This window comes from Rhipicephalus sanguineus, chromosome 5 (genome assembly GCF_013339695.2).
Source record: "Rhipicephalus sanguineus isolate Rsan-2018 chromosome 5, BIME_Rsan_1.4, whole genome shotgun sequence".
NCBI classification, from domain to species: domain Eukaryota; kingdom Metazoa; phylum Arthropoda; class Arachnida; order Ixodida; family Ixodidae; genus Rhipicephalus; species Rhipicephalus sanguineus.
This window is the reverse complement of record NC_051180.1, coordinates 19,949,940-19,973,857: the sequence shown is the minus strand read 5'-3', so window position 1 is coordinate 19,973,857 and position 23,918 is coordinate 19,949,940. Positions and strand designations below refer to the sequence as shown.

The 23,918-nt window shown below is 46.1% G+C and overlaps 1 protein-coding gene across 1 annotated transcript in view; it reads right to left on the bottom strand.

Annotated features, from left to right (window-relative positions):
* The window catches only part of LOC119393593 (uncharacterized), a 37,401-nt gene extending 14,178 nt beyond the window's left edge, over positions 1–23,223 (bottom strand). The window contains exons 1-3 of the mRNA XM_037660702.2: positions 22,655–23,223; positions 20,801–20,993; positions 13,259–13,882 (exon numbers count right to left, since the gene is read on the bottom strand). Of these exons, the coding sequence (XP_037516630.1) occupies positions 13,259–13,882; positions 20,801–20,993; positions 22,655–23,223 (1,386 nt within the window). The remainder of the gene's footprint in view (positions 1–13,258; positions 13,883–20,800; positions 20,994–22,654) is intronic.
* Between the last annotated feature and the right edge of the window lie 695 nt (positions 23,224–23,918).

The window sequence follows — 23,918 nt, the reverse complement described above, 5'->3', positions numbered from 1 at the left end:
TTCGTCCTACCGGCGTTCGCGTCACATAATAATAATAATAATAATAATAATAATAATAATAATAATAATAATAATAATAATAATAATAATAATAATATATTATTATTATTATTATTATTATTATTATTATTATTATTATTATTATTATTATTATTATTATTATTATTATTGTTTTTTTTTAAGCTCGATATAAGGTGCACGGTAAAATAGTCACATCGGATCGCTTTAGCCTCCAAGTAGGCTTAGGCGAATGCATAAGGAACCCTGTGAGAGGCTTTCTTACAACTTTCACAAGTAAAATAGATTAAAACACCGCGCACGTTAAAACGAGAAAAGGATATAGTTGTCTTTAGAAGACAGGCTGACGAGATCTGTGAGATGCCCAAGTTTTAATGAGCGCCATTTTATCCTCTTTTTTTTTTTTGTGCAGCATCTTTCAAGATGCTCTGGAGCTCTTATGGCCGAGGTTTGCCGTGTGTCGTAAATAGAAAATTATCATCATCGTGAACCGGCAAGCGTTCTCTTCGTCTTTTTCTTCGTCGCCTTACTCTTCTTCTGTTCGCTCCCAGAACACGGACGTCGATTTGTCCGGCGTGGGATGCAATAGCTCTGATGGTCGACAGAACAACTACATAGAGAGAGTGAGAGAAATAAACACATAGAAAGAAAGAGAAACAAAGAGGGAAAGAAAGGCAATAAAGACAGAAAACGATAGAAAGACAGAGCAACAAATACACATAGAGAGAAAGAGATAGAAAGACACGGACTAAAAAAAAGACAAATAAAGAGATCAAGCATAGTCATGTATAATATAGTATAGCAAGGGGTGGGAATTAGAGACAGGTGAGAGTGTAAGAGCCTAGCCAAGCAAGGACCAGTTAGGTGCCCACGAGCTCGACCCGGCCTTGGGCGAGGCTAGTGCAAGCTGCGCTATTTTTTTTTATCCGCTTTCGTTCTCTCTCTTTCAAGTCTTTCTAATTTTCTTGTGTATATGAGTCACACGTTCTAACGGAGGATAAGTCAGTGAAGAGTTATGAGCAAATATCTCTTTTTCTGGTCTGAAAATTAATATGCATAAAACTAAAGTAATGTGGAACAATCTTGGCAGAGAACAGCGCTTCGCGATAGGTGGCGAGACGCTGGAAGTTGTAAAGGAGTACGTCTATACTTAGGACAGGTAGTAACCGCGGAGCCGAACCATGAGAGTGAAATAACTAGAAGAATAAGGATGGGATGGGGCTCATTCGGCAAGCATTATCAAATCATGAATGGTAGTCTACCACTATCTCTCAAGAGGAAGGTATATAACAGCTGCATCTTACCGGTACTTACGTACGGAGCAGAAACCTGGAGACTTACAAAGAGGGTTCAACTTAAATTGAGGACGACGCAGCGAGCGATGGAAAGGAAAATGATAGGTGTAACCTTAAGAGACAGGAAGAGAGCAGAGTGGGTCAGGGAACAAACGGGGGTTAAGGATATCATAGTTGATATCAAGAAGAAGAAATGGATATGGGCCGGGCACGTAGCACGTCGGCAGGATAACCGGTGGTCATTAAGGGTAACTGACTGGATTCCAAGAGAGGGCAAACGCGTAAGGGGAAGACAGAAAATTAGGTGGGTAGATGAGATTAAGAAGTTTGTAGGTATAACGTGGCAACAGAAAGCACAGGACCGGGTTGATTGGCGGAACATGGGAGAGGCCTTTGCCCTGCAGTGGGCGTAGACAGGCTGATGATGATCTCTTTTTGCTAACTTACCCTCTGCTATGCAGCGATTCTATATTGAATCTTCAGCTAGAGTAGTTAAGCCCTTAAGACAAGCCCTGCACTACTTATGGCTAAATTCAGCCTATTCTCACCACAAATTACCAAACAATCAAGCTATCAGTTTATTCCCGCGAGGTTACACAAATTACAACTCTCAAAAAGAAACAAAACTAAACCAAGTTTTAACTGAAGGGCAACAGCCGTCATAAAAGCAGGCGCAACGCGGGTTCTCTCACAACAGTGTCACATTGGCCGTCTATTGAGTGTCAAGGCCAAATTGCCAGTCATTTCTCGCACGCATCACAAGGCTATATATACTGTATGAAAAGATAACATTAGTATGACGCATCGTACAAGGACAGTATACGAGGAGTAGGAAAAACACAAACTCTGGGAACTGCCTCGACGTCTATGTTTCGATGCCTAGCGGTTCTCGTGCGAGTTGTGGCTGCCTGCACCGAAGTGGGGGAGGCGGAGGGGAGGGTGCCGCTCTGCTTGAAAGGGATAATGCGCACGCTCATTTGGGCTGAGCGAGCGCGGAAAGCGAAAACGCGCACAGACGCTCGCCCTTGAGGACGCCGGCGCGTCGCGTCGCGTCGCACGTCGCGTCTGCAGCCGACGTTCTTCTTTTTTTTTTTTCCTCCGGGACAAGCAGTCATTCCTGAGGAGTAGCCATCGTGCGAGAGAGAGAGAGAGAGAAAAAAGATGTAAACAAAACGTTGAGTATTTATCAAAGGAAAGACCTCAGCGACAAATGTTATAAGCTATATACTCTTCCTTCTTCCATGAATTGGCCTTGAACTGTCACGTTCAATAAACATCTGTATGCCAATCAACGAGTTGGGTTCTACTGTCGGTGACAACCGAAGAACTACCAATAGGAACCGCTTATATTCGATGAGGGTGGCAATTTGGACTTGTTGGTATAGCATGAGCAAGCCTGCGCTACCATTAGTTATCACGCTCTTATTCAGCGAAAACAACTTTACAGTGGCGCGACGGATACCGTTGTCCAACTAAAAAAATATTCACGCATGAATCTCCTTTGAGAGTGGTCTGAGTGACGCGTAAACGTACGCTTTTATTGAAGGTTGTAGGCTTCCCTAGAACGTTGTTTCGACGTTGAAGGGAAAGGGAGGCAACAAATGAAGGGCTCGTTTCTGTCATTTTTGCTTCTTCAGTCAAGAAAAAGGCGATGCTAAACGTCAACCGCAACGAACTTCTAAAAGGCAGAAAATGAGTATAGCGTCAGATATGTAGCATACATGCGTGGCAAAGCTGCGAAATATCTTAACTTTGAAAAAAAGAAAATAGAAGATGCGCCATGAAAAGCCAGCGGACATAGACGCTTTCGATTGTTGAAAAAAAAAAACAACAACACGATCATTACCATTCGCCATGAATGACGCAGAACCAAAAACTGAAGTGACGCTGAAGGCGTTCGAATCACGAAATTTTGTGTCTAAAATACGGACATGGAGTCACATGAGCGCTATGGCTTTCTCACTGTAGGTGACAGCTGTTTGCATGGATGTTTGAAAGTGTGCGCGTTCTTACGGACAACAATACTTCAGAGACAGGACATAAAAAAAACGCTGTTTCAATTTCAGAAAAAGATCAGCGTTCGTTAATTTTTTGACGTGCTCGTAAATACGGACGCGGGCGCTGTTTTGAATGAGTAGGCACGCGCATAGCGATTACCGTTCGTCAACGTCGGCTTCTCCACTATAAGAGGTCTTGTGGGGGGAAGCCTGCTTCGCGGACACTCTTCGTTCCTAAATGCAACGCACAACCAAACAAAAGGTAAATCAGCCAGTTGTCCTTCCCACCTTATCTGAAGATGGCTGCATGTTGGTAATCTAGTTATGAGCTTTGTGACGTATACAGCTGCATTGGTTAATATTTCACGGTAAGCATTTTTATGTCTACTCGCCTTTAGGCGTAATGTTTATCTGTTGTACATAAATTAACCGTATGAAGTCAGTATGCTGTACTGAATGCCCTAAGCCATGAAGCTAAGGAAAACGAGGCGTTTTAGGTGTTATAAGGGGCAAAAGTTTTATGTTTACGCCGTAAGATTCGCCACCTTGTTGGCTCTAATTATCTCAGAGAAGATAGCTACACGCTGTCTCGTATTGGCTCAAAGCTCAAGCATAGCGAAGTTTTACAATAAGGTGAAATTTAGGTACCTATAATCGGTTGCAACCTAAGAATAAATACAAGCTCCGCCCACAAAACCGCGGCGCGCTTGTCAATCACCTAAGTAAGGGAGTCGTGCAAGCTGGTTTCCTTTCGAGCCGTAAGTACTTTTTTTTTTGTGCTAATGTAAATAACACGCATCTCAAAAGTTAAATGTTCGTTGTTACCTCTTAAAATATTACGCTTGGTAAACAGTGATGACAGAATCTCTGACGAAGCCAGGACTTCCGAGTTTTTAACGTTAAACCAGTGACACGAAGATGTGTCTGTACGGGTGCACCAACTATCTGAAACACGCATAAAGTGCTAGGCGCCACGGAAATGAGCAAACGTAATTGGATTGAACGTATATGCAAGTTCTCTCTTGGTGGGGCGGTGAGGGCTATGGGTGGAGCTTGTATTTAATCTTAGGTTGCAAGTGACTATAGGATGGCACAATCCTGGACCGATTCCCTGGCTGTACGACACTACTTGTTTCAGACCTTGCTGCGTACCCGCTGGAAGAGAGTTGCCGTGCATACGTTTCGCGACCGGTGCGCCCACACGAACCGAGCATTCACCATCACGAGTTTCCGGTACGCGCTTTATCAAAACAGCGGGCAGCAGAGCGTCCTTTTCCACTCGCAGTGGGCTGCTGTTGTCTCAGCTTGCGCTAACGCTGGCTGCTGTCGACGCCGGTAAAGTAAAAAGAAGAAAAAAAGCAATACTGGCAGGTTACCGACACCCACTTGGTCCACCCATGCAGTTCGCGATGGCTGTCGAGCCCCGTAGCTTCAGATTCGCTAGTAAAGTTACTGTAGTTGTGTAGTTAACTAGAACATGTCACCACTGAAAAACGGGGTTCATAGGGAGAACTTTGATGCATCGATTTTGTGTCTAAGTAGCGGGTAAACGCCACTGTCGATCGACACGCCAGAGAACTGAATCTCTTTACGTTATCTCTTAAGTGTTATGGAAAAAAAAAGCAAAAAAAAAGCTCAGCGAGTGCTACACTACAGCTTGTGGCGTTAACTCGACCTCGTCGTGATGACCTTTCATGACAAAAAAAAAATAATAAAAGAACACCTTCTGAATTAATCCTACGTACGCTGCCTGCGGAAGTAGCCATAAAAAGAGATAATGGCACGCGTCGGTAAACATTCGAATCTAATCAATAACACACACGTTTATACAGGAAGACACGTATTTGGAAGTAAGTGTGATCCCAGTCAATTGTACTTTCACTGAATTTTACTCTGGCTAACTGTTAGGTGTTGTTAAATCCGCTCTTATGACAATGTAATAAAAATAATACACGTGTTCTACTATGTCTCTGCCTCACTTCGCAAAGTGCTTCTTCGGACGGCACGTTTCCCCTTGGGAAAGTTCGTCCCTGCTTTTTCACTTGCGCATGCGCAGTCCGAACTGCGCATGTATTATTTTGTTACCGAGAGAATCAATGCTCAGTGGGATGACGCTGTTTGCCCGCGCATCCGAGACCGGAATGGTTAATAGCAGTGATAACCAAAGGGCGTCCTCCCTGCCCTGTGTAGCGTGTTCCCAACCGCGCCTCCTCGTGGCTCCTCTTCGCGGATAGTCGTGAAAGAAAAAAAGACCTTGGCGTCGCGCTCGGTTGCGACGACCCACTTTAGCGTCGCACGCTCGCGCGTGCCACGGCACCATCTGGCCGCGTCCCTCTCCTCAGCGGAGTAAACGCTCGAAGTCTCTCTGCTAGGCCGGCCGCCGCTCCACAAAGTGCAGTGTGTACAGAAAGGGTGTACACAGCACGGAGTAGCTGTGTTTCCCGCCTGTAAAGTGCGCGAGCACCCACGCACGCGCGCACAAGTCGGACGCACTCGAGCCACGTCTCGACACGTACTCGGGTGGAAAGCTGCAGACTCCCACGCGACCCCGTCGACCGCTGGAACGATTGCCGTTGCAGCGTGGGCTGACGAAAAATGGCGCACGCGCGGTGCTTGCTTGCCCACGGCGAGGACATGCGGAGATCGCCATCTGTTGAACGTGTTTCTTTTGTTGCCTTTTAGCTGTGTAACGGTTACAACGAAGGCAGGAAAGAAACACTCAGGTTGAACGAGATGGAAGGACTCGCGTACCGTTAATGTGGCCGCTGGCTGCCGTTACTCTACACTATACATAGTTAGCTGGGCCTCCGCAGTGCTTCTACAGAGCGCTCCAAGAATCGAAGGCCGTTTTCGACGCCGAGGAAGCTGTGTATCCGAGCGTGGACAGTGTCTAGTCTTGATTCAGGTTACTAAGCTCTCTAGAAAAGTGGTAAACTAAACGACCAATTCTTTGAAGAGTCGACATTACATGGGCGTGCTTACAGCGGTCTGACATGAGACCTTTAAGAAAGAGAGTAAGAATAAACGTTTATTTTAAGCAAGCGCACTGTGCGCCCAAGGTGGGCGGCCTCCTTATTCCAGGCAGCCGCGGGCCTTCGCCATCTCTCGTGCCCGTTGAACCAGGCTTCGCTGATTCTTCAGGTCTGGGACCGATAGCTTGGCCTCCCACTGCTCTTCAGTTAGTGTAGCGGTGCCAGGGTTCTGTATGCGTCCCCATACCACATGGCACAGAGTGTCCGGGACATCACAGTACTTGCAGATGTACGAGTACTCAGTCGGTGAGGTACGGTGAAGTAATATACCGTGAACGTAAGTGTTTGTTTGCAATTTTCTGAGGGTTACTGTCTCTTCCCTGGTTAGGCCGGGGCTAGCTGGCGGATAAGTTCTTCGGCCTAGCCTGTAGTGCTGTAAGATGTCGCTGTACTTTTTGGGTACATCATATTTCCTCCTCAGTGCGTCCTGTGGGAAGGCTCGGTGAACATGAGCTCGGGCGACGGAAGCGTCGGCTGCCTCATTTCCTATCAGGGACTCGTGACCCGGAGTCCAAACGATGTACGTTTCTGGTAGATTCTTCTTTGCTGTAGCTGTGAGTATTTCTAAGGCTTGCCTGGAAATTCTTCCTTTCTGAAAATTTCGACAAGCTGCTTGGAACATCACTAAATATTAAAAATATATACTGTGCGACATTCGGTTTGTACTTTGTTCCAACAACCGCGTTGTGTATTTTTTTCGTTAACCGTTGGCATTCCACGTGGTTTAGCAGCTGAGACACTTCGAAACGCAGCTGTTGCGATACACGACAAATTATAAGAAGAAAGTGGTGGAACGTGTCCCTATATTATAGTCAGCTGTCGTGTGATAATGAGAACAGCCGAGTTGTCGGAATCGGGTATTCGTTTCCGGGGGCAGTAAACTAACAGCAATACGGGACTATGATCCATACTCATAATAAGCCTGTCCTGTGCCTACATTATTCTCGCGAACAACGTAGGTTCTACCGTGTATATGGCTGCGGTTTCGCTTCTGTATAAAACAACCTCTTTAAGAAAACAAAAACAAAACAAACGGTGACAGCAGCTGTGAAAACACCGATTTGGTGTTGCATTGATAGTCACTAGATATTCGGTTGCCTTATGAACTGGCGTTTCAGTAACGGCGGGGCTTTTGATATAGGCTTTCTAATGCTCTTACCACGGCCGCTGGATGCTGCGCGTTTCCATCCGGTGGCCGTGGCTCTACGACACCCTTCGCGACACCCTGCGTACTGAGCTGAGTGCATTCTCACGACACGCCGCGCGAGACCCACGGCGCTGGCGTCATCGGCCAGGCACGCACAACCGGATGCGGAGGCGAAACCGTCAATGTGGACCGAAGCGGCGCGTCGGGCCGAAGGGTGGCGCCCAGTTAGGAATATGCATGGTGGAACCCTGCTGCTCCTATCACCGCCTGCTATGCTGATAACCGTGAAAGGTTGCTGTTATCTCTTCTTAGCGACACCGGTTTCAACGAGATACCTTAAGTGTCACTGACTAGTTGGTTCATACTGAATAAGGAACGTACTGCGCGAAACTCGCGAATAATGGCAGAAAGGGAAGTGGAAGATAAAGACGGGGCTACGCTCTGTCTTGCCTCTCTTTCTGTTCTCATTGTTCCGCCTCGGTGCTATAATGGTTACAGTGCTCGGCTTCTGACCCGAAGGTCGCGGGTTCGTCCCGGCCGCGGCGGTCACATTTCGATGGAGGAGCAATTGCTAGAGGCCCGTGTAGTGTGCGACGTCAGTGCACGTTAAAGGACACCAGATTGTCGAAGTTTCCGGAGCCCTCAACAACGACTTCAATCATGTCATTGTTTTGGCACGCAAGACCTTCGATATTACCCTCTGCCCTCATGCAGATATCTAGCGCGGTAAATTACTACATCCTTACTTTATGTGATGCACGTGGTTTGTGTATGTTGAATGTCTGTGACGAGCTCTGCGTATCTCTTCGTTTCTGCGTTTGGCGATCTGCGTATGAGCTCGTGAAGTGCAATTGAATTGTGAAAACTGCAGGGTAGAAGTCCAACTTGCTAAAAAGATAATAATGAAATAAAGGAAGCCATCACTCTGTTGCGTCCACACAGATACGCATATGTGGCATTTACACTGACGCGACGGTATGCAGTACACGACAATAAAAGGTACCGCTACCAGTACACGTATTGTATACAACGTCGTATGCGCGAACACACTGTTACTATGTGGCACGATACTTCCTCTCGGCGACTCTCCCCCGCAAATGGCCCCCGTCAGCGCTTAATCGCAGCGAACAGAAAGGAAAGCCGCCGGAGTGACCTTGACCACCAGCGCAGCGTGTTTGTTCGCAGGCATCGAGGAGAAGGCGCCTCGAACGTGCCACAAGTGGGGACCACGCAAGGCGCCCGTTTGCGCGAATGTAACGCACCGCTCATCTGCAGCCGCAGAAGCTGTGTCCTCCGGACCTTTCTATGTGAATTACGACTGCTTCCCCGCCTGTGTACCAGTGTCTGTTCTCATGCTTGCGGGCATAGGCGTGCGCAGCGTTCCCCATAAGGGGGGACCAAGATTAGTTTAGCCTCAGCCCCCACCCCAGTTGCTCGAGTCCGACGGCAAACAAGCTAAGCAATGGATGCAAAAATGAAAATGAAGCGATGGCGTGCTTCTCACGGAGGCATGCCATTGGTCCTCGTCTTTCCGGGATAAAGGCGGGAAGTAAACAGTTCTTTGAATGCAACATCAGGGGTCCTTGGTCGTCATTACCATCAAAAGACGTGAGTAACCGTAACCGTGCGCATTAAAAAATGACCTGAAAAGTCCGACTGCGTAAAGGTATGGGCAGAATTGACGGCCCCGTTTAGATGATTAAGGGGAGCGCCCCCCTCCCCCCCTCCCCGCGTGCGCACGCCTATGCTGGCGGGAGCCTGAAGTGTCGATTAGCTGCTATCGGCCTCTTCTTCAGAAGAACTTGAGTTTGGCCGAGTTTGTGTTACTTCTTGACATACTGACCGCTAAAAAATGACGAAGACAGTCTCTGCACATGTCGTCACAGCTATATATGACGAAGAAAGAAAACGTGTCATCGTTTTGTGTTTCTTTATCTGTCTTCGTCATTTCTCAGCAGCAAATATGTCAAGCGACATTTTCTTCGTCCACATTTCTTTTTCTGAATTCAAGACTCGGCTTATGTAAACTGGCGTTCGCCCTGCCTCTTTATTTCGTTTTACAGCGAAGTTGTATGTGTATAGGACGTGGAAAAATGTGGCGGTCCGTGAGTCCGTAGGTGTGCAGAAATTATAATGAAGAAGAGATGCTAGCATACGCTACCTAGAAAGGTCTCCCTGCCTGCACTATAGTTTCTCTTCAGATTTTGTCATCAATTGCAGCTCGGTATATATGATACCATGAATCGCTACCCTCAAAATCCTTTAGGTGTTCTAAATATCCTTTAAGCTGACGTCACCAAACGTAAAGTTTGAAGCGCGCATCTCTTAAACGTGGTGGCAGAGAAATCAAAAGCTACAACAGAAGGCACTTCGATAGATCCCGGCTGATGATAAACACCAGGGCCGCACATTTCAACATCGTTGGTTAACCACCTGTATGGAATGCTTGGGCGGTGATTCTTTCTTTTTCTTTTTTATTGCGTCTCTGTGTTTTTTTTTTTCCATTGCTGGCACTCTCCTGCAGGTAGAACGGTAGAACTAACTGGTTACGGCAGAAACCTGTCTAGCTACTTCTCCGCGTCATTAGTTAATTAAAGCGGCAATTTACTCGTCCGTGCTCCGTCTAAACGGTTCTTTAGTGGACATGTAATCGTGAGTGAATGCCGAGCATAGTGATTTTCTCAACGTCCGTGCGTGCTCTGAAATGCAGAACGGTGTGCTGTGGGTTAATTTTATCGCCTGTGGATTTACCAACGTTGCCCGCATCATCATCGTCGTAAGTACACGAACTGCCCTTTTCTTCCACCTCCCCGTCTTTTTTTTTCTTTTTGAAATAGAAAATAAATGAAGGAGTTGTTGTCACCATTGCTTGGTGACGGCAACTCCTTTCCACGTATATATATATATATATATATATATATATATATATATATATATATATATATATATATATATATATATATATATATATATATATATATATATATATATATATATATATATTATTCTTGTTGTTAGGCGCATTTTTCTCGTGAAACGGGTAGCAGTGTAAGAAAGCCGTTAGGTAGTCCGGAAACATGTATTTAATGTTTCCGTTATACTTAAACATGGTCAGCACCCTTTCATTACGCTTTACGATGACGCAGACAGCAGCGCGTATATTGTTTCCCCGCTGCCTTCCCACGCACAGCAGTCGCGGGAGTCCTATGTGTATACATACGTACGCGAGGTTTCCGTCGAAGACAGCTTTTTTATGTATACGGTTAAGCAAAGTGAAAGCGCATGTTTCAACGAACGCGATCATGCAGAGTTAGCCGAGACGAAGAAATTAGGGCAGTGGAAACCGGATTGTACTCAATGGAGTTTCCGTCCTCGCACATGCGTTTCGTACCGGGCCGTCTCGATTGCTCTGAGGACGAGGGAGAGAGCAACACGATCGCTTTGCGCAAGCAGAAACTTTTCCGCCATTGTTCAAGGCCAGGAAAAGAAACGAAAGGACTACGAGCCACGGGCACGGGAATCAATGCATGCGCGACATCACGCCCTCGTCTGTATAAGTTACTAGCCACAAGTGGCATTGTGAAACGTTAATACGTGTCGCGCGTCGCCTTCTTCGAGACATTGCAAAGGCTGCGCCGATTCCTGTCTCCATTCACAGAAGCCTCGATGCCGTAATCCAAGCCTTAATAACGCCTCGTATATGGCTTTTGTTGCCATGTTTATAGTGGCTATGGTGTTAACTGTTGTTTGTACTCGTAGTGGCAGTATTAGATCTTGTCGTCGCACTAGTACGTAGTTATCATTATTAAGTAGTGGTAGTAGTAGCAGTAGTAGTAGTTGTAGTAGTATAGGGAGAGTAGTAGTTTATAGTAGTAGGGTAGCTACCCCATTGATTGGCTGTGCATCGAAATTCATCGCGTTAGAACATTTTACCACGGAAGACCACATACAAATAGCTTCAACGCGTGTTGGCAAACAACTTAATTTGTCAGAGTGAAAAAAAAAAAATTCCTTCTATTTTATTCTCTCCCAGGTTCTTACCACTTCCCGATACGCCGTTTCCCACGTTAATAAGAACGCGGACAGTCAAACACATGCTAGCGGAAATATTTGTGTTACAACAATGCTCCCTCTTTCTCCGATTCGATTTGGGAGGAACACGGCACGAGAATTGGCCCGCTTCTGAAATGTTGGCTGTGTACTTGTGCAAAAGCAAGCCTGTTTCGCCTGTGACGATCGCTAAGTGTGTGTGTCATCTTGTCAGTCTGTTTTCCTCGAGAAAGCGCGTCTTTTTCAGGGTCTTACAAGAGCGTCCTGATGGGACTCTGCTCACTCAGCTAACGAAGTTGAGTGACAGGCGGAGTCTTTCCTTCTCACGTGTACGGTTCGTCTACACAGAACGCGCCAAGAGAACTCGCACGTACAAGTCGACTAACGTAAGCAACCAGGACAGCCCTTATATAAAGAGGGTTTACATACAGCTTTGACTGAGTCCATATGCGTGTAATGTTCTTCGTTCCTTAGTATTCTACTTACCTACAAAAAAAGTTATCGCGTTGTTGCTACATTGTTTGTAAACGAATTACGAGTAAGACTCAGGCACGTCTCTGAACCCCAGTCTGTTACATGAGCCGTCTAAATATTACGGTGGATAATGCATATCTCCCAGACCAATCGCACATTGAGATTTCAACCGTAACGCCGCGACGATTTCTCCATACCGTGGAATAATAATCTCTTCAACATTGTAACTTCTTCGTTGGCACACCGCATTAGGACTTGGCTGCTGAGCCAGGAAACTTTACCAAACCTTTCGTGGGCCAGATATGACCTGGCCCTTGCTTTCAGTGGAATCTGGCAAAAACGAAACCATATATGCAAAAAAAAAAAAAAAAATAGCGAATAAACTTCACAGCGGCATCCGTGTGGGACACAATGCCGCCCGTGACCGCCGCTGTTCGGTGGGGTGTGCCGCGCGATTGCTGCGCCTTTCTTTTCGCTCACGCGCGCGTGCGTTCATCCGTGAAGGTCGCCCTGGCTGGCGTCCAGCACCCAGAGGACTACGACAGGCGTACAGGTGCACGTCGTATATATACTGCCGAAGCTACCGCGTGCGCTACGCGCGGCATCTAGCGCTCGCATCACTGCACTCCCTTTCAGCTCCTTAGTCCCGTAACCCTTTGGATAGAAGTCATGCTTTGAGGCCGTAGCTGAGGGTTTGAAGACTTCATCTCAGCGAAGGTTACCACTATTGCCCACATGGGTATATGTTATTATATCGATCATTACAGTCTCTGCAATAAGAGAAAACCTTTCGACCAGGGACGTAGCCATGCAGAAATTTCTTTCGGGGGGGGGGGGGGGGGTTGTGTTTGTATGTGTGCGTGTGTGAAAAGTTTCGGGAGAAAAATTTGAGCCCCCCCCCCCTCCCCCCCGGCAACGCCAGTGCTTTCGACCTATCGACGTTGATTAGCGATTTGTATAGTTAACGAACCCCGCAGTTAGCATGCTAACCTTTCGGAATGACATGCCCCTTCCTTATCGATTAATGTATCACCTCAAGCGCTTCACATGGCTAAGATCTCCGGTTATCATTATGCGTATATGTATCCACTAAAGGTTTCACAAGTCCTCGCTCCCACTTACGACTCTATGAAAGTAACGACACAATAACAAGTTACAGCGCACAATCGGCCGCGTGTTGGAGGAAAAAGCTGAACGCGTATAACTCGTAAAGTGAAGTCCTTATCACGAGCAGTTTATACTCACATCTTCCGGACAAATGGTGTCTTCTGTCGTATTGCCCGCCGGTGCGTGGACGCTGTTGCGATGCGGTACGTGGTTGCTGGTGCCGTTTGTGGCGGCGGCGACGGCACCGACTGCGTTGTTGTTGTTCCTAGACGTGCCGCTTCCTGGTCGGCCATCCTGGTCCGTGCTAGCCAACGTTACGCGCTTACACAACCCAGGAACCTCGGCCGTCAAGACGACGTCGTCGTCTCCGCCGTCTCGAGGATCATTTACACGAAGAGACGCGGATGTAGTCCAAGAACTGCAAGAGTCCTCAGCGATCCGCAGCCACACACGCAATGGTCTAGTCGCAAAAGCGTGCGAAGCACTCGCGAAGATCCTAACGGCAACACGATCTGCAAACTCCAACCTGTTGCGCTTGCTCGGTGAGGACACGCTGGGCTTCTGTGAGCGGCGCGACGCTCGGTGGGCGCGGCGCGTACGCGTGCGCGCGGCGTTGCCGTCCAAGTGGTTGCTACGCTCCCTCTCCGGCGGACGGCTTGGGAGGCTCGCGCGCCGGTCTCCTGCCGCAGCGCTAGTGAGTGGGCGCCCATGTCGAGTTCCTCTTCCGTTGCCCTCCTCGCCGTGTATCCCTCGCCTCGCCGCCTTCCATCAACTCTGCGGCCTAACACGCGCTGCTGTTTTATCGCTGAAGCCGTCGAAGACGCGAGGCTGCGCCGTCGGCGCTGACGCATAGATTCTCCCTCTCTCTTTCGTGAGCGCTGCCGCCTCTGATCTCGGCATTCGTTGTTGTTTTTCGCTTTTCTGATAGACAAACAGGAACGTCGTCCCGTTCTTTCGGAAAAATTATATACGTGAATGTAGCACATCTTTATGTCGTGGAAAGTGATGAACCAACGTTCTCACATGTGCTACATTTACCATGGTGAGTGAACGGTGATATGACACACCAGTGGCACATACTCGCACTTCCATAATCATTAAATCGTACAGTTAAACCTTGGTATAACGAAGTCGGTAAAACAGACAATTTTTGTCGTGATATCGAAATTTCGTTAAATTAAAATCGACCTTTCAAGTAAGGTATAGTCGCCAGAGGCTTCTTTTTCTGCACGCAAAGTCCCGGAAGAATGTTTGAGTAACACAGCAGTACAAATAAACAAAAACATATTTTAATGACGCGAAAAAAAGTCAATTTTCTTGAACCTGAGATCCGGTGACCGCGGCTTGACGCTGCGCCGGCGAAGAAGTCACCTTGACAGCGTCCGAACGTCACGCGTGAACCCGAAGGAATGCAAGTCCAACTCACTGTGGTAACATTGGATAAGCATCTGCAGAAACCGCCTGCAACTCAACCATATGACGACTGGACCCAGCAGAAGTTTTAATTTGTCGCCTCCATTTTCCCCTGGGGCAGCTCTAAAACTACGTTATATTGAAATCACGGGGTAACATGTTCCGTTGTATTGAGGTTCAAAATACATAATGTTTTATGGGCATGAAGTTGTGAAAAAAGTGGAATACTTCGCTATATCAAGAATTTCCTGATATTGAAGTTTATTATATCGAGTTTTAAATGTATATACATAATGGTCCACCGTTAAAGAGGACACAGTAGAGCAGAATAAGTGCGAACAACGTCGGGGGCAAGGGCCGGGACAGTGCAGCAGATGGGAGCAGGGCAGGGGAGGGGGGGGGGGATGAAAACGTCAGCCAAATCCCCTTCAGAAATGACCCACATATGTGATATGGGAAGGCCTCTTTCTCATATTCCATATGTGCATCATTTCTGAGGGGGGATTTGGTTTCAGGATTCGAAAAACAAATCGATACCAGTCTCCAGAATGTCTATAATCTGGATGCGGGTTCTGAAATACGGAGTTTCTGTTCCATGGTTATGTTTCAACACATGGTGACCATATGGGGTGCAGTGTTTCTTTTGTCTGATTAAGGAAATAAAAAAAAATGGGACGAAGACAGTCACGTCCGGGTTTGGGCCGGGCCGGACATAGCATAAGGTCCGCGGGCCGCGTGTTTGATACCGCTAGCTGGTTTAGAGGATGTTTGTACAGTAAAAAAAAAATGGTTATAGGGCATCGAGCTTCGGTACTATAGAGGCGCGAAGTTCAAATTTCGCTGACGGAACTTCACCGCTGCTATACCCTTTTCCTCTATCGACACATTTTCCGTCCAGCATCGCAGCTGCGCACAAGCCACCGCATTCAGATCGACGCCAGGGACGATTGTGCCGAGCTGACGGTCCTATCGATAATGCAATAAACATTGAACCTAAAGAGACATACCAACGTGGGATGCACCGCACATGATGTGTCTGGTGCGTGGACAACAGCGCAAAGAAACCTTTCGATGTAGTTTCAAATAAACGTGTTCTTTGATGTTGTCGTATCCGGCTACGGCATCCATATTACTGTTACCGGCGTCCCTCTTATAGTCATATAACTTCTATAAAACGACCCATTAAAACATATCACGCTTCAACGGGCTTTGCCCATGGAAACCAGATAGAAACTACACGTTTGCTTCAACTACACGAAAGTACCTAATCTCTTGTATCCGGCTCTTGTATCCGGCTCGATCGTTGTATATTCAGAGAAAAAGAAACGGGCCTTTTTAGGGCCGTATATATCAAGTACGCTTTACCCGGAGGTTAAGAAAGTGCTAGGAAAACTAAAAAAGTCAGCATTCTTTGCACAGAACAAGTTAAAAGAGCACAAGCTGCGCGTTGCAGGAATACAGCATCGCCTTTTCGCATTTGCAATCAACCTCTCAGAGACAAGGCCCATTTGTGCATCACGAAATCGAAGGGCGCGCCGCAGTGCCTGTGCACAGATACAACTCTCGCTTGCACTTGGAAAGGTCGTTGCGTCTATATCTCGGGCTCCACTCATAACACTCATAACTCTTCCCGTTATCTTGTCGTCACTGACACTTTTACGGCGCCTCGAGATATGCGGTTGCTGCGCCCTAGCAAAAATGCCAATAGAGTTTTGTATTGGTCCAATAGGAAATCGCTATTGGTTCTAATGGAAATCTATTGGAGCTGTATAGGTGTATAAGAATTCTAATGGTACCAATAAAGTCCAATAGCCACCATTTATTGGATATTTATTGGGCCAATAGAAGCTGTATTGGTCCAATAGGTGCTGCCTATTGGTCCCTTATTGGCTCAATAGGAAATGCGTTTGACCAATAGGAGTTGTATTGGTGAGACAGATGGTGCCTATTAGTCTCTTATTGGTCGAACATGTTCCCAATAGGGAACCTATTCTACCAATAGGAGTTGTACTGACTATATATATTATCCTTCTTTTATATGCATAGCGGTTTGTGATGAAACTGCTTAATCTGAAGGCTAATCTATTTCACAGCAGAATAAAATAGTGAAATGCTCAGCTACCTCTCTTCTGAAGGACAGTTGGAGAGTAGCACGTACACATGGCCGAGTTATAATTCCAGCCTTGTATGACTAATATAAAAATGGCCTAGCAGGTATTGCAAATAATAGGCGATTAAAAATAAAAATTGCTCCAGCAGGCGGCAACTGCCTGTTGCAACTATACAGGCTGGAATAGATATACACAATTCTCATTCATCACTATGTGGTGCTTTCCAACTACAAGTGCACATTCTTCCAAAATAGTGTCCCAACAGCAACTGTATCATGCAGATGTGAGCAAGTTGGAGTTATATTCTGCAAGAAGTTATCCAGAAAATGATTGCACACACACCTAATACAATGAAACTTCAGAAAAATAATAGCTTTATTATATAGGCACAATTGCACATTCATATAAATGCTACTATCACTTACACAGTCGCGAAGGGTACAGGTTAAGCTTCGATAGTACAAATAATTTCAAATGTGTGCTGCAGATACTAACAGAACCAAGAAAAACAGCATTCATAAGAAATCGGCAAACTTGAAGTTTACTTTTAGTTTTTCGCATATGCTGAAATATGCAACTACCCAAATAATATCAGGTATGCAAATAGCTGATAGATGCATGTTAAGAAACCCCAGGTGATTGAAATTCCAGAGCCCTTCACTACAGTGTCCCTCATAATTATACCGTGGTTTTGGGACCTAAACCCCAACAATTATTATATAATTAGGGTGTCTACCAGTTTGATATTTCTAAATTCCTTGACTTTCCCCGGCTTTCTATGACGATCAAAAGCAAATTCCATGACTGCCACGTCTGCATGGGAAACTCTCTGCACTGTAAACAAACCCTCCAGTGCTTTAAAAAAAAAAGGCGCTCCATATAAGTAAACATATTCACCAGAAGCACTCAGATTGTTCTGAGCGCGTGCAGTAAATGTGAAAAACATGTATATCTAGCCAAAATAAAACCCCTGAGGCAGGCAGTGAGCAAGTTGGCTGTTTAATGTGTGGAAGAACCAGGAAGCAAACACGGAAGTTAAAAGTAACCGCAGATAAAAGTTTGAAGGAGCCTGCGATAGTCCGACATCACAGTCAAAGCTGCTAGGAAAGTAGAAGTGATGCCATTTCGTGGCATCCGTGTAAAATGAGAACACGTGGCATCCGTGTAAAATGAGAAGCCTGGCCGGTTCTGCCACTGGAGTATAATCTATTTTACTATAATGGCTGTAGCCCATGCCGCTTAGGATGTGGATTGGATTAAATTAGATCGACCTGAACTGCTGTATTTACTGACTCAACTATTTTGGATGTGGATTGGATTAGATCTGATTCGACCTGGATTGCTGTATTTACTATTGATTTGCGTCGCCGCCTAATTTGCGCACCACTAAATTATACTTTCCAGCAAAAAAAATGAATACTACTACTACTTGCGTCTTCTGTGTACCTTGCCTTGACAACGAGTAACGACAATGTTGCGAGAACAGAACCGTACTGTAAAATTTCTTTTTTTTTCTTTTTCCGACGAGCACATGCATGTTTGTATTTTATGTCTCTGGGCTCTGATACTGAAGTGCAACGAAAGTCTTTGGACAGCTGCAATAAAAGCTGGGGACAGGGTCTGAGGTGCCGACATTGAATATGTTGTGGCAAGAAGGAATCTGTCAAGGTGCAACAGCTTCCTTGATTCCACAGATGAATCACGAATGTCAGCACATTACCCTGATTTACGTACTCTTCTGTGGACGTGACGCTGAAGAATAATTGCAGATTTATTTACACAATCTCACGAAACTGAAATGAAAAATTTAGCTGAAGTGACCCAAGTGCTACCCTCAAAACACCAGCTACCAGCAATAAGTGTGTAGCTGAGGACGTTCGCTGTTGCATCACGAATAATAATAATAATAAACAATAATATAATAATAATAATAATAATAATAATAAAAAAAAAGGAATGAGCAGCCCGGCAAGCTTCTGCTGATGGCAGTTCTAGCCTAGACAAACCAGACGGCCTTCAAGCCGAGCCGAAATCGTGGCGTAGACAAACATGCATAAATTTACACACGTGAGTAAAGTTGTGGTTCGAAAGTCAGATATGCCGTGTGATATGTAGAAGTAACAGACATCAAAATAGTGGATGTGCCAACATGGAAGCTAAGGAATGCTTTAGCCAATGTGAAGGACAAGTTGCCAAGCAGAAATTTCCTTGGTCTTGTTTATGCCATAGGGTGCCACAATTGTGACAACCAGTACATTGGTGAAACTGGTGATTTCAACAAAAGAGTTAAACATAAATTTGACGCCACGAAACGACGCGTGGCTTCGACTGCCCTTGCTGAACACGTGAAATCTACAGACCACCAAATAGACTTGTAAAACTCGTGTGTTCTGGACGAAAAAAAAAACCATCTTCCCACAGGGGTGACTCGAGTAAATGTGTAACAGAGTGGTGGGGGTATCGCGTGAATGTTGCGTGATTGGGTAAGGTTTGGGAATGCTTAATTGTTATTTCGTCTTTATTACTCGTATTTATTGAACGAAAGAGAAGGGTACGTTGCCTTCAACGAGTGGTGGCACACTGTTAGGTTGTGCCCCACTACTGGTTGAAGGTACTGTTGTTTCCATCGCATCTACTCGAGTCAAGCAAAGCGTCAAGTCAAGGGAAAGCCAAGTAAAGACGCCCTTGACTGAATTCTGAACGCCCGATCCAGTGCCTACATAACGGGGTGGTCAGCGAACAGTTGTGCAGCGTGAGCAGTCGGTTTTTACTAGCAGACGCTGCCTGCAATGGCCTTGCAAGGCGAGTGAGTGGGGGGAGCGACAGTTGGCACGAGACGCGAGCATGCGTAGTAGGGGGGTAGGAGTGTAGACACCACCGCCGACGCCGGATTCGCGAGTATGCTCTGCATTTAAAGAAGCTTGCATCATGCCTGAACCTGGAATCCAGATACAGACGACTGTACATACACTGAACAGGAGTGATGGGGCGCTTCTGATGATGTACTCTAGCTGCTTACGTCACGTATTTAGGCGTACCTAAGTACGCTGTGCCCTCCTTATGGCTTTTATTGTGAACAAGGTTCCCTCCCATATAAGGTGCTGAAACGTCAGTAAACTTTGTGTTCTATGGGTCAATGTATCCTTTCGCGTTTACACTAAGAAGCAAGAATTATGCACTATCTTTTTTTTTTCACACGCCTTCTAGCAGCTCACTGTAGTTGCAGCTGAGAGAGAGACTTTTTAAGCTTTGATCAATGATAATGCTTATTTTTGTGACGGTCGCACAGAACAGCTGTCAGTTTCCATGACCTGGCCAGGTTTTTCAAAAATTCCCTGACTTTTCCAGAAGGGTCTAAATTCCCTGACTTTTCCAGGTCTTGCAGGTTTTCCAGTCTGGTAGACACCCTGATAATAGCATGCATAGGGACCCTGCAGGTCCTTCTGATTTCTTTATATCCTCGCAATGTCTTTTGGATTCAGCAGCAAATGTTAGCAGACATCAAAATGTTTACAAGGGTAAGCCAGTGACAAAAAATGTTGTAAAAACATATACGCTGCAGTTTCCACGACTGTTACTTAATCTCGTTCATGCATGTTAGGCATGTCGGCGATATACAGTGTCTTGCTAGCTTTCAACACGACACAAACTCTGTCTACTTCTGGACCGAACAAAAGCACGTGACCTCCAACGTCAGAACAGATATGCATGTGTTTCACTACCTTGTGCTTTCGACACACAAGCTTCTGACACAGAAGGACAAATTTTCCATCTTGCAGCACAAAAACATTGTTTAGCAAGTAGTGTTCACCATCCTTGCCCCTCAAATACGAGTTGCACGTTCTTTTTGTCCTGTGGTAACTATGTACATGGAAAATTTGTCCTTTGAGGAACACTCTCTTGTATTCCATGACATTTTCGGGACAGTACCCTAACTTTTCAATGAAAACTGTCGCTTCACTCAAGATTTCTGCATGAAAAAACCTTTGCCTAGTGGCCTGTCTGGCAGGCTCTCTGAAGCACAGATGCCAGTCATTTTCTTACACAATGCACGTGCCTCCCCAGAAAATGCCATGGATTGCAGCAGCTGTGAGAGTTTCAAGCGCATAGCAAAGCGTTCAAGAACCTGGAGGGGCACACCATTCGCGTCGCTAACCAAATTCAGCAATGTCCCATTCCCAGACTCAAACACAAAGGTTGAGTGAGACCATAACGGTCCAAGCTGCTGGACACTCTGTGGCAGGTGAAGCAGCTGGTGCACATTAAATGTCATGGCTGCCTTGCCATACAGCTCTTCAAACCTGTACACAAACTTCGAAAGGTTGTCCATGGCTTCCCTGAGGTCACTTCTGGAAATTTTGTCCTTCAATAACAAAAAAATGCCATTGACTAGGAGGCACAGATGCTCGTGGTACTTCCTTGGAAGAATGCCATCAAGGCATGGAATGGCATAAAATAACAGCCACCACTTCCATTCACTGGCCTTCCACATGCTGCGGTCATCCAGCGTACGGGGTAGACGAGTGAAAAACTGCGGTGGCTTTAAGCGCAACAGCCGTGCAGTCACTCTCTGGCACTTTGACGGCTCCCCAATGTAAGCTGGCGACTGGACCTGGCTTAGCCAAATTTCAACAATTTGTTTGGAAACTCCCTCAAGCACAGCATGCATGTAATCGGGGCATATGCCCCACACTAAATCAAAGTTCGGGAGTTTTAACAGTGGTGTAGGTCCCTTGATACCATGTGAAGGTTCGCCAGTTGCAACTGCTGTTTGGATGTCCAACTTGAATTGACTTGTTGTCCGTAGAGCAGGCATTGGGCGTCCAAGCACTGGATACTTCATGGACCCTGAACAAAAGAGGCATTCGTAATAATCAGAGCACAACACAAAATGAGGAAGTCTTGACACCAATTTCATTGAAGTATATAGGAGGTATATCAGACACCTAAGGCAGTGGTGGAAGCGGATAAGAGAGGGCTCGTTGCACACTGAACACCTAAGGCTTGCATGCCTCAGGCATGAAAGGGTCCTAGCAACCAAGCCCCTCCCCCTTCCCCCTTTGATTTTGTGTCTATTTATGGCAATAGATGGCAGAGCAACTATATTTATATGCCAACATAAAAAACTGAAAAAAAAGAAACAGAACAAGCTACTAGGTACCAACAAATACTATAGAATTCATGTCAGCTGCCCTTGAATTCTGAATATTGGGTTTGTACAAATGCCCAATATAACATTCCCTGTGGCATACAGTGCAACCAACATTTATATTTAAGAAAACAAAACTTCTACTCACCACCGTGTCTTTCTCCTTCGTGAAGACAAACACTGCAACCGAAATATCCATTAAACTGCTTTGAGTTCAGTACTGCTGCACGAGCTGGTGCATCCACACAGCAGCAGACCACTTCAATCCTTGACTGTATCTTCTGTTCATGACACTGCCACTTTACGGCACCTTCGGCAAGCAGCTCCTTTACGAAGACATCCAAGAATTGGGTCATTTCTGGGTGGCCTTTGCCAAACCAAAGACCCCCCAGTAACACGTTGCTCCATCGGAGTGCAACAGGCAGCTCATTAATAATGCACTGAATTGGCCACAGTGCTGTCTTGTTACAGTTAAAAACTTTTGCGCCGTCGGTGCTGAAGGTAAGCGATATGTCACTCCACTGGTGACCTACCATCTGCTTATGGTACAAGGCACCATCTGTGATATCGGTCAAGACAGCTGCGTCTTCAGGACATCCCTGTGATGATATGCCTCTACCTGCTTTTCTGAGGGAACCCAGAAGTGTCATGGCTAAATCCTCCTTTGAAAGCAGAACTTCAATTTGCTTTTTTAGGCTCAAGATGGCAAAAAAATTGTGTGCTGAATTAGGAGTGTCGCAGTTCGCACAAACGAAATCTCGCCCAGAGGGATTCACAGCGCGAGTACTGCACGATGTGCAGAAGTAGTGGCGTTTAATCAACTGTCCCTGCCAGCTCTTCCAAGCTTTTCGGAGCAAATACTGAGACGACGGCAGCACTTCAGCTCCCAGCAGCAGGTTCATGACATGGACAAGCTTCTCCATATCCTTCCAGTTCAGTCCAGCTGACGTCGAATATGCCATCAGCATGACCATCGCGTCGGCAACACTCAACTGGGAGTTTGGCAAACGGTCATTCGAGAAGAGCTTTAAAAAGTCCTCCACATCACTCGCTTTGTCTACATCACTAGCGGTGTCTTCATCGCTTGCGTCTTCATCCTCCGTCAAGCCCCCGCTGTGCGTGCTGGCTCCGTCGTCCGCGCACACTGCATTGTCGGCACCACGTGTAGACCGATCATTATCATCACTCTCCTCCGAGTCTGAGGTGTCTGAGGTAACAGGAACGATTCTCGCCGAGGAGCAATCTGCTGGTACTGCGTCTGAAGTCACATGATGAGCTGAAGCCTGGCTGGCACCCCCGCTGGAACCACTGGCCTGGAATCGGAGCGTTGCCCGCGGAATCGCGAACGCCTGTCCAGGTTCCAAATACTGCTTCCGCTTCTTTAAACGAGGTTGAGAAGCGCACTCAGTTTCAGTGTCACTGTCACCCATCGAGAGCTTGTACCGAAGTTGATGAAACTGAACGAGGCTGATGAAACGAAACGAAGATGATGAAACAAAACGAATATGATTATCCAGTGAGGGCGACGAGACGGTTCAACAACAACAACAACAACAACAAAAACTAACAGATGCACCTTTCAATCGATTGACAACTCAAAACCGGCGCGGCCGCGGGTAGCGCTGCATGTATGAGCCTTTTTTTGTAAGCCTGTTTACATAATTTAATTTGCAAATACAATTTCTAAGCTTAAAAAGTTTTAAATAGCATTTATATTTGCTAAAAATATTTATTCTAAGCTATAAAAGTTGTAATGTAACTATACGGGAGAAAATATTCTTAATCTGCAAATGCGATCAGCCGCACGGCCCGCGCGCTCGGCCGAACGAAGACAAGCCTAGACTACGGCCAAGTTAAGCTGTAAGCTTTGTTAGCGTGGTTGGCGTGGTGTTCTGTGGCGTGGTCGAGTGGAACAAAGTGGGACGATGTACGCTCTGGTCCGCTTTCGAGACGATAACGTGAAAGTTGTCGTCAATGTGAACAAGATTAAGCGCTTTAGTGCCAGAGATATATTTGATTTTGACACGACAGTATGGTATCGCGTACACTGGCGGGATGAAAAGCAAGAGGGATACTTCAAGGCTCAAGTGCTCGGATTGTTTGGTGAGTCTCTTGCATGGATTGC